Below are 11386 nucleotides of genomic sequence, written 5' to 3'. Positions count from 1 at the left end.
CGGGAATGTGTTGCTCACCTAGAGGCCACTTTTTAGGGTTTTTGTTCAGTCATGGAGATCCTAACGTAATCCTCTAGATTCGTTGTATATCCAAAACATGCATTGCATATTAGTACATTATTAAACATATTAGCCTGATTTGGCATATAATTAGCTGGTTTAGCGACACTCAGTCTTCAATTAGTCAAAGAAGATTTCTAGTTCAACTCACAGATGTAGAGACAATATATGTCGTTAATGAGTTCGATACATAGTTGTGGACCATTTTAGCTTCTTGCTCGTAGGTTAACCACACGTAAAAATATATTTGTAAACATCCTATTCAAAAAAAGAAATGTTGATTGGTTGACACCCAATTGGATGAATACTCAACATGTTGAAAAATGATCGAAGTCAATGCCCACTAGTTGACACCTTCATGGGTGTTACTGAAACACGTAATTGTTGTTGAACATTTGCAGAAAGCAATGTGCCAAACCAGATTTTGGATAAAGCTAGTGGGCATTGTCTAATCTTCTACACAAGTGGGAATCCCCCCAACTCACCCACTTTCAAAACGCATGTGCAATGCAAGGCACTATTCACTGTTGTTACCTTTTGTTATTGAACTTTTTTTGTGTGTCCGGCAATCAGAGCAAGTGTACTGTCTGACACATCCGCAAAGTAATGAGATTCTTCCCTTGAGGTTTGTACTATAGAGGACCAAGGGTGATGCCTAAGTACAGCATTTGTTTACGAGTGAATCGGAAAATCAAAACTGAAGAATTTCTAAATTTTACTTGCCTCACCCTTTTAAATAAAAATTCTCAGAAACAAATTTGTTGGACCAGTGATTGGCCCATCTCCATTCATTGGGCCAGGTGCTATTTTAAGGCCCAATAAAACGAACCAAATACAAATAAAGCAGAGCCTAGCAACTTGAGCTTGGTCCCAAATGGCATATGCCTTGTTCATCTTACGTGTCTAAACAAGTAAAATCACGCACTCAGAAAGAAAGAACTTTCATGCAATAGGCAATATCTTAAGCTAATCACTCATTGCCGTGTAAGCAAGTAAAAGGATTGGTGATACAAAATTGACTTAAAAAACCGCCACAGTAGTGACAGTACCATCTCCAGATAAAAGGCATAATGACAGAAAATTAACCAGATATAACGTATTTATTCCTTCAAGAGTCAAGAACAAGGTTGCAACAACATTTCAGCAATACTTTGCAAAACCCATTGTTTGGCTTGGGTAATAATTTATAAATTAGCCATAATTGAGTCGAAATATGTCGTTCTGCACAAAAAAGGTTCCTTCTGGAGTGGGAATCAAGTGGAACATCTGCAACCCAAATAATAAGAACAATAAATAAATAAATGTCCACATTTTAGTATTTTACCATGTTATCTGCAGAAAGTTAAATAAATAATTACCTGGCTGAATCTCAGGTGGTGTTCTTCCCCTGGTAACTGGAGGCTGCCGCTGACGAAGACCACAATGCCGCCACTTGGGGACGATGGCTGTGAATCAATGGTGCTGATCAAATGCTTGCATTGATCAAACGGCAGCTGATTAAGCTTGGAAGATATATCATTAGCGCCAAATAACTTCTGCCCCTCAAAGCTCAGCATAGAGGAAGGCTGGTAAAGGGAAGAGAGGGAAGCTCTATCAGTGTCAAATAAATGGTAGTAGTGATCCACAAATGCCCTCCCCACCATTTCAGCCTGCTCTTCCATTTTTTGATCTTCGATCTTCTCTGTTTCTCTCTTCACGCGAACTTCCGCCTACGAATATAAGGAACAGGGATTTTCCAAAAAGTTGCTCAACATGTACACTAAAGAAAAAGATGACACAGGATTTGTCTGCTTAATTAGTACGTGATGGCCATGATGCCCTTGTGAATTTTGCCCTGAGGAGGGATGGCTATAACAGATGAAGGGATACAAGGGTAATTGGACATAACAAAATGGGGAATCAAACACTGCTGCATTTCTACGGTTTGTGGGTCTTTTTTGTAGTGCCGAAAGTATGGAATATATACTTTTCTTTCGTGAACGACCACCCTTTCCAACAGGATAAAGCTTCTATGCAATATGCATTCTAATTTCTTGATAGAATATAGAGAAGAGCTCGTTTCGGCAACACTTTAGCAGTTGGTAATTAATCAATGGTTTGCATTAGCGGATATTTGGGTAAATAAAATAAAATCAACAGACAATATTTAACAAGGACATGTGAGAAACTAAAAAGAGAGCGCGCACGTGACGTCTTTATCATTTTTCTTAAATAAAAAATCAGTAATAAATTTGTTGGACCAAGAGACTGACCCATCTCCATCTCTTGTGTCGGCGGATGTTCTGGTTTGGTTGTAATGAGAAACCAAATCCAAATGCATGACAATTTGTCTATGGCAATATTCAGTGGCATTCTACATCAATGTTCAATCCTAAGTTACCAATCAAGTCTTAATTAAGTGTTGTTCTTGGCACCTGACTTTGACAACCTCCAGTCCAACGACTGCAACTGGTTTCTAAGATTCCATTTTTCCTAGAGCAATTCTACCGGCTTCTGCAGCGTTCAAGTCTCGTACCTTTGACTCAAGTTGAGAACCTAATTGCTGTCATTGTCTTGTTCTCATCCCTAAGTTTAGCTACAAGTTTTCGGATTCTTTCGCCCCTCTCCATTTCTGTCTCTGGAACAGTTTACACGCCTCCGCCTTGAGTATTGCGTTCTCTTCTCCTCCTTCTCAAGTGCAGATTCTTTATGTTTAAGAAATGTGGTCTCATATTCTAGCTGCTTGACTCTACCGCGGGAGTGTATTTTTTCTGCAGCACAATGCCAAGGAACATGGATAACCCTGCAGCATGTAATGTAATTAAAGTGAGTGAGCAACAAATTCATTCAATTAATCGAGGAAAATTCCACATCCTGTTTGGAAATGCTTCTCAATGAACAAAATCACTTTTAATAGAAGCACATCAAAAATTAATAAAACTTTGAGTGCACCTTGTAGAAGCACATCAAAAGATGTACACTTCCTTAATTAAATGTTAATCTTCTTATCCCTGTTAGTTTGACAATCTTCGGACGTTAGTCACGCGTCACCAATCAGAACCGTTCACCTCAACGTTATAACGCAGTTCCGAGATTCATGTGTTATGCTCAAGAAGTTTCGTTACTAGCTCATTGAGGTCCTTGTTCACAAATTCTTCATACTCAAATGCATCCCCCATTTGTTGGATTCTCGTGTCCTTCTCTTGCATCTCCGCCTCAAGTTTAAATAGTTGTTGTTTAAGTCCTGCGGTCTCTTCTCGCTTGTTCTCAAATTCAGCGTCTATTGCTGAACTGAGCGCTGATACTTGAAACATGTGCTCTCATTGCTTTCTGCCTCAAGTTCATCATGCAGTTTCAATATTACGTCCCACGACACAATGTCTTCTGTCTTAGCCGTCTCAAGTTCGGATTGCAACTCTTCGATTCTTATGCGCAAGAATGACAGTTGCTCCTTTAGTTGTGTAATTGTTGAGGCAGATGCCGTATGGTGGTGTAGTTTGTCTATAAGAAGAGCAAGGAATAGGGAGTACCCTGCAAGTAAGGCAACAAAAATGGGAATTAATGGTGAGCACCGAAAAACAAAATTTAATGGCGAGTACAACAAAAAATGAAGAGATTTTTTTTTATTCTCTTATGATTAGCAATTATGGTCCATGATATTTGAACTCGGACATCCTCTAAAAAAGTAAAGACTGAACGTCATTAGACTAAATAGTCATGTGCGCCACAGAAAAGGATTTGTGTATCAAATGCTTTCACGGAAAGAAAAAAAAAAAAAGAGCGAATTCATAAGACATTACATGTGAGAACGATTGCAAAATGGTAGCCATCAATCTCCTGAATCATCGTAACGTTGAAAACACAATACGTGATAAGCAGCCAGAAAATCCCTCGTGCTACGGTCATGGGCAGAGGTCCGTGATTGCACTTGAAATAATCCAGACCCCTTACCATCACGTCCCCTTTGATTAAGTCGGTTCCCACCAACATCGCCAATATCGTAATCTCCACGATTATGAGGAAGAACATAAACAAAACCGGTATTGTTACCATGATTAAGTGCGTGGAAGTTGAAGCAGGTTACCGTGTTAATAAAGGAAGAATGAATATTGTAGTGTAGAGAAAGAAGTAGGGTTTTGGTTTGTTTATGGTATGTAACATCCCATATCGTCCAGGGGAGTGGATCCTGTAAGTATATGTATATTCTCATCTCTACCTAGCACGAGACCTTTTGGGAGCTCACTGGCTTCGGAGTTCATCGGAACTTCGAAGTTGAGCGAGTTCGCGCAAGAGCAATCCCAGGATGGATGACCTATTGGGAAGTTCTCGTGTGAGTTCCCAGAAACAAAACCGTGAGGGCGTGGTTAGGGCCCAAAGCGGACAATATCGTGCTACGGTGGAATCAAGCCCGGGATGTGGTGGGGGCCTGGGCCAAGATGTGACAATTTGGCATCAGAGCCAATCTCTGGTCAGAAGTGTGCCGACGAGGACGTCGGGTCCCTAAGGGGGGTGGATTGTAACATCTCACATCGCCCAGAAGAGTGGATCATGTAAGCTTATGTATATTCTTATCTCTACCTAGCACGCTCCCTTTTGGGAGCTCACTGGCGTCAGAGTTCATCGGAACTCTGAAGTTAAGCGAGAGCAATCCCAGGATGGGTGATCCACTGGGAAGTTCTCGTGTGAGTTCCCAGAAACAAAACAGTAAGGGCGTGGTCGGGGCCCAAAGTGTACAATATTGTGCTACGATGAAATCGAGCCTAAGATGTGGTGAGGGCCCGAACCGGGATATGACATGATATATGTACTAATATTCTGTTATGGAATCCGTAAGCATAAGTCGTTCACATAAGATCACAACAAAACCGATTGTCTCAACTCTCCAGCAAAAGGAAGCTTGAGGAACAAGAAAGGATCTAGGGTTTATTATGACAAAATGTTTACTCTAATGGAAAGTGAGAAATTTGGAGGGGCAAAGCAAAGCTCAAGTAGGGTTGGGTCTTAAAAGGTCTATATAGGAATTTATCCATTCTCTCTCCTCTTTTGGTATTAAATTGTTACAATTGGACAAATTCGTATTCACAAATCTCACATTTCACCGAGATTTTGTGAAATCTCACTCAAAATCCACATGAAAAAACTCTAGAAATCAACGAGAATTTCATCAAATTCTATGAATTTATATAAATCCACTAAAATTCCTCAAAATCCATTAGAATATAAGTTCTCATCTTCAAAAGACAAGTGAGATAGCAAATTCTTAGTGAATAATTAAAAAAAAAAATGAACACGTTTTAGAACCAAAAAAATTAGTACGTATATTTTGACTCACCAATGACCAATGTACACGTTCAACCTCCTAAATTGACGCTTCACCATGGACAATTAGCTAAATAAAAGCTTTGTTGCTGGTTTCAGATTATAATCTAAACCTCTGAGCCAAGAGCTTTCCCTCCACTCATTGTCTTTCGTACAAGAGCCGAAACATCTCCTTCACCGGTGCCCTTCAAATTTATCACCAAACCTGTTCTTCAAGATTTAAGTAAAGTTTCTATCCAGCCAAAATTTATATGCCAGAAACTATCTTAAATGACCGTATACTGCAACACGAATACCAATCACAATAAGATCGCACAACCAGTACCCAAATAGACGCTTGAACAAAATGATTAGCTAGATCACACCTTCATCCAAGTACTAAAATGTCACTTCAAATATAGACCCACGGAAAGACTTGACGTATTGGCTACTATCAACCCTGTATCTATTCTTAAGCAGGCATCAGTTCCTCGATGCTCATACTAAAGATTCTAACAACCGAGACATACGAATATGATCAAAGCACACTCCGCAACAAGATTACTTGAAGTTTCTATTTTGCATCCCCTATCAAACAACATCTAATTGTTTTCTTTTACGAGATATAATGGTACTGACTCTACCCCCCACAAACCCTATCTCAAGCATAACCAAGTTTTCGGACCTCTTTGCAAACGCAAGAGGCCATCACGAATGACAATCTCGTCCACAGTCCAGTAGGGCAACTCATCCAGCAAATGCAAATCACATTCACCTAGTCAAGTTATAACCAACGGAAGAAATTCTAGCAAGACAATGTTCATAAGAGAGAAATTTCCGTCGGTCTGCAGATGAAGCAATAACAATACTCGTCTAATGCAGAGGCGAGTAATCGGTTAATATACTAGCTTTAACAAGGAAAGCAAACACCTTGGTTGCAATGCCTTGGTCTGCTGACGACAATACCAAACATATATAACAAACATCATAAACGCAAAGCATATGTAATCAGGCGAAATTTTCTAATACATAGTTCTCGGTTCAAACATAATGTAAGCCCTGCTAATGCAGGACCAACTATCAAAAAGTACACATCTTTTTCATGATCAATTCGTTATCAAAGTTTTCGTTAACATAAATCTATCACCTTTATAGAAGCTCAATTCGCAATTGACATGCTCATCCTCCCCGAGCTCAGTTCCAGCTCGTAGGCCAAAAAGCATGCACCCCGTAACCCGTCTTCCAGTTATCCAACTGGATCACCTTCTTCACCGCCAAGAACGAAACAAACAGTGCAATAATCATCACAATGCGCTGCACCTTGACACTGCGAACCGTAACAAGCACGCGGGTGAGGAATGCCAGCAACAACCCGACAATGGTGTACAAGAATCCGACAGTGAACCCCTCTGTTCCGAGCTGCATTCCGGAGCCCTGGTAGAAAAATATGAGCTTGGAAGGATCCTCCCTATCAACCAAAAACATGGGCATGTTCCTAATGATGTTATGCATTGCGCCCGAGACGCTGAAGAAGTAAACAAAAACCGACCCCGATAGCCAAATCCTCGGATCGTGAAGCAATGTCTTGCCACTGTAAACCTTCTTCGCAATGAACGGCATGCAAATCAGCCAGGCAATGGTGACGAACATAATCTGGTTCTTGGACAGCATCGGAGGCCGATGGATCGGACCCACGACGAGTTTGGTCTTGGACTCGATGAACTCGGACATTGACTCGGCCAATCGGGAGAAATCGCCCTGGTCCATCTGCTGCGACTCCTTCAGGCCGTGGGTGGGGCCGATCAGGCGGATGTGCGGCAGCGAGTTGACTCCGAATTGGGCGAAGCTGTGCTGCGACTCCTGGAACTCGATGTCGCAGAAGAAGAGCTTCGCGTGGGAGGGGGACGACGGGTCCTGGTTGTTCTCGATGAAGGAGGAGGCGACGACGGCGAACTCTTTGCGGAGCTCCTTGAGGTGAAGCTCCGACTTGTCGTGGAGCTTCGCAGCATCAAAGAAGACGAGGACCCAGTAGGGTCGCGGGGTTTTGACGCCGGTTAGGAATTGGGCGAGGGAGCGGTCGTCGAGGCGGATCACCCCAGAACTGGATCGGGATTGGAGGGAGAGGAGTTCGGGGACCGGGTTGGATTCGGATAACTCGGTGAAGGCGGCGAGGAGGAGGACGACGGTGGTGAGGAGGAGGAGGGGTAGTTTCGGAATTGAACCCATTTTTGGGGGTTCAATTTTTGCAGGGAGGGTTTTGCTTTGTGGGAAGAGGAAGAAGCAGCCTCCGGAGGTAGATGGTTGATTTTCAGTCTTCTAGTGTTGCCTTTTTCGTTTGGAAGATGAGAAGGCTAGAGTATGCGACATGTCGTTTTATCCAATTGTAATTCTACTTTTTCTTTTTTAATTTTTTTTCTTCCCTTTGATGGTTTAGGGAAGAAGATAATCGAACTTGGCCACTTAGGACGGCACGAGTAGAACTGTAAAATGCTCTTAAACACTTAAATTATGTGTCTCTGTGTATTTTTACATATTTTGATTAGTTGGCTCTAATCACACATAAGACGAATTGGAATCTAATTTCACTTGCTCTTGATAGTGTTTCTAAGCTAGCCGCTAATGGGCAAGTTTAAATTTTGTCGTTGTAAATTAGAATAGAATAAAATCAAATATTAAACTCAAGTGAAAGAAAAAAAAAGAATATCATTAGAATTGGCCAAGCAAATTTAAACATTTTATTTTTTGCTCTAAAATTCTAAATATTCAAAAAATCAAGAATTACAAAATTATTTTGCTTCACCATCCTCACTTAATTGTAAGTTTGATACATGGGTATTTTAAATGGAATAAATTATTTTATTGAACAAAATTGATTTAAAATTCAATAAAAATACAATCGCCAAATACAAAAGATGGTCTACAAAAGCACATGTTAGTGCCTTAACAAAAATTGAAATTACAAAACTTTACAATAAAAAAAGGTAACTTCAAACCAACATGGCTCCTCGTTTGCTTTGCGAGGGTAGGGGAAACCTCTATCGTACGCAACCTTACTTTTACTTTGCAAAGAAATTGTTTCCACGACTCAAATCCGTACCTTTTCAGTTACAAAGAACAACATTTTCGTTGCGCAGAGACTTAAGCTCTAAATTGCAAAACTTGGCAATATATATTTTTATTCCCATGGACTCAATGGGCACTCCACTGGCAATGTTGGGAAGCGTTCAGAATCCTTGCAATAATCATAGATCACCATATTTCTCTGTATCCAAGCAAAATCCTTCTTCTGGGCATCTGATAGGTGCCAGGCATCATACTGGTCCCACCAGTTTTTTGTTGTGGTGGAGACGCACGCAGGGAATGGGTCCTCCCATTGGCAAGCATCAACACTGAAGTCCTTGTAGGAGGACACAAATGGTGATTTCTTCCAGTCTGTCTTCTCAATCCCACCTCTGGTGGCCCATTCGTCTGCGTTCCATATGCTGGAGAATAAGTACATCGGCTTCTCATTGGGGAAGAAGTTGTTTGCTTCCCCATTGTTCTTGAACACCCTTATGGGAACTTTGTCCACAAAAAACCTTATATGCAAAACAGATGTACGTATACTTAGACAGCTGAATTCTATTGATCAGACGATTTCTACTGATCTAACGGCTCAGACAATATTCGTAGGTCATATGCGTTCGGTTTGCATACTTTCATGTGTTACATAGAAATTGTCTGTCATATGTGTTTGTTTGTTATATGAACATGCATCACATGTAAATACTGTCTACACTACCAGATAGGCTGAACTCGATTGATCAAATGATTTTTACTTATCTAAAGGCACATCTATATTATAGAGATTATCTACCACACAAATACGTATCACTATCACAAACTATCTAAACCGTTCTATTAGCAAACTTTTGTTGATCAAACGATTTACACAGCATTCATGTGTCAAACGTGTGAGCAAGAGCAAAAGAAAGATCTATACTTACACAATCTGATGATTATTCCAGAGAATTGAGTAAGTATGATATTCCTCAGTGGGGTCAAACCAAAGCTGGTGCCTCATCTCACGGTTTCCAATTCCATTCTTGTACACATTTGTCTGGATCAGATAAGGTTGCCCGCTCCTATTCCCCAAGAACTCAAAATCTAGCTCATCCCTCTCTGGCCCTGCTCCATTTTCGGTGCACATCTGCAAACAACAAGTACATTTTCAAGTCTCATTAGTCAGTACACATGTATCCCGTTCTTAATTCCTGTAGCGCTCATCGCGTGACGTGATAAGTAAGCTGTCACAACAGAAAGGAGATATATTCCCCACTGTATGCGGGATTACTCACATAATAAGCTGTGACTACGCCGGCGGAGTCACCTCCGACCAACTTGATCTTCATGCTAAACCATCCAAATCTGTACTTTTGTTTCGTTTGAAATCCACAACCTGCTCAATTTTAAGAAAGAAAACTACAGAATTACATCCATATACAATTGTGATTACAAGAAAATCTTCAAGTAAGATTGAAACATATATATGGAAGAGCAAATAAATCTTTATTGACGGGACGATATTATAAACTAAGGGTAAACTTATTGTCGTAGCCAACTGGCCTAATTTGCATTTACTGTTGCTTATAATATATCTTGTGTATGTTTACCTGTGTCTTTGTCGAGGGAAAGATACCAGATCTGCTTATCTTCTGAAGCTGTAAAATGGTCCTCAGACCACATTATATCGAAATTGTCCTCGAAAGAACTTTTTGGGGCAGCTGCCTCTGATGAAGAACAACAAGAAGCAGCCATGAGAGCTGCAATGTAAAGAAGAACAGGCATCGGAGGCGCCCTTCTTTCCATTTTCGGGTCAAAGAATTTGGAGCAGAGAATCTGAAGAAAGTGAGAACAATGGATGGAAGAGCTTCTTTCAGCTGGATCTCCAGGAAGACGAGGAGGAGAGGTGCATTAAATTGTCAGACTTATGAATGTGACTTAAAGAAGGCTGGGAACCAAGTCACATTTGTTTGTCTGGTATTTTTAATCATTGGATTATGACTGGATTAGGCCAGTTGGTCGATACAGATTGCCTGTTCCTTTCACTCAAGTTTTGAGTAGTTTATGTTAATCAATATAAATCATCTTGTAAATACATCATTTGCTTGTAGAGATATTTACAATGCTATGGAGTATCGGATATTTTGCACTTTTTTAACCGTTATTTTGGGAAAGAAATCCATGAGTGAACCGCATATTTAGATGGAAAAAAAAGTAAAATAACAAGGTTTAGGATTGGGGACTGAGGAAAGCCAGGCTGCCCCTCAATTGGTGTTTGGCAATTGGGCAGGGGGTGGGGTCCATGTGCAGCTTCTATGAACGTGATTGAATGTGAGTGGTCGTACAATAATCGAACGTAATGGCATCTAGACAACTGGATTTGGTTGTTAAGAGAAAATGAGAAGATAAACTTTGCGGGAAGTTACTTGAAGGTATTTCAAGTCAATGACGCATGTTTCAAATTTTAACAAGGCAAACAAATTGTGTTAAGGCCGGAGTGGTATTTTAGTTGCACAGAAGTTTTTATTTTATTTAGGGAATTGTTATTAATACTTCTAAAATCTTATTTGGCACTTCAAACTTTCTATAATTAAAAAGAAAAATACATTTGTGAGGAGTGTGGAATGAGATTTTTGAAATGCTAATAATAGTTCCCTTAGTTTTTTTTATCTTTTTTTTTTTTTTAAGAATGAAGATTAAAATGAACTTAAATGGTTAAATGTGCTTTGATCAATCAAACGAACAAAAGCAGCCTATAAAGCCTATGATTTCTCCACATTCTTGGCTTCTTTTTGCGAGGTTTCTTTTGATTTGTGTGGTAATTGCACGATTAATCATATTAAACAAGACTTTTACTGAGATTAGTGAAGTTTAGGTCCCCAAAAGAGGTTGCTTTTTTCTCGGTTGAAAGCATGATCAATAAAGAAGATTTACTACAACAATGATAAACTATTTCTTTCCCTTTTTCCAGCAGCATAAAAAAGAATAAGTAATACTTGGAAAGAAA

General features: G+C 40.1%; 3 protein-coding genes across 3 annotated transcripts; all 3 read right to left on the bottom strand.

The window, feature by feature from the left end:
• Positions 1 to 1141: 1141 nt before the first annotated feature.
• On the bottom strand, positions 1142 to 1866 carry LOC137727275 (nuclear transport factor 2B). The gene is made up of 2 exons (XM_068466140.2): positions 1419 to 1866; positions 1142 to 1326 (listed from the first exon to the last, which is right to left on the bottom strand). Exons 1-2 carry the CDS (start codon positions 1719 to 1721, stop codon positions 1252 to 1254), a joined length of 378 nt encoding a protein of 125 aa, XP_068322241.1. The 5' UTR covers positions 1722 to 1866; the 3' UTR covers positions 1142 to 1251.
• Positions 1867 to 6325: 4459 nt separating this feature from the next.
• LOC137727854 (putative dolichyl-diphosphooligosaccharide--protein glycosyltransferase subunit 3B) lies at positions 6326 to 7679 on the bottom strand. The gene has a single exon (XM_068466687.2). The coding sequence runs from the start codon at positions 7561 to 7563 to the stop codon at positions 6532 to 6534; it is 1032 nt and encodes a 343-aa protein (XP_068322788.1). The 5' UTR covers positions 7564 to 7679; the 3' UTR covers positions 6326 to 6531.
• Positions 7680 to 8172: 493 nt separating this feature from the next.
• LOC137729443 (putative xyloglucan endotransglucosylase/hydrolase protein 8) lies at positions 8173 to 10427 on the bottom strand. The gene is made up of 4 exons (XM_068468389.2): positions 9990 to 10427; positions 9675 to 9775; positions 9324 to 9526; positions 8173 to 8915 (listed from the first exon to the last, which is right to left on the bottom strand). Exons 1-4 carry the CDS (start codon positions 10183 to 10185, stop codon positions 8513 to 8515), a joined length of 903 nt encoding a protein of 300 aa, XP_068324490.2. The 5' UTR covers positions 10186 to 10427; the 3' UTR covers positions 8173 to 8512.
• Between the last annotated feature and the right edge of the window lie 959 nt (positions 10428 to 11386).

This window comes from Pyrus communis, chromosome 10 (genome assembly GCF_041283825.1).
Source record: "Pyrus communis isolate YQ-2024b chromosome 10, ASM4128382v1, whole genome shotgun sequence".
In the NCBI taxonomy this organism is placed as follows: Eukaryota; Viridiplantae; Streptophyta; class Magnoliopsida; order Rosales; family Rosaceae; genus Pyrus; species Pyrus communis.
The sequence above is the reverse complement of the archived record's forward strand: the minus strand, read 5'-3'. Positions and strand labels throughout refer to the sequence as shown.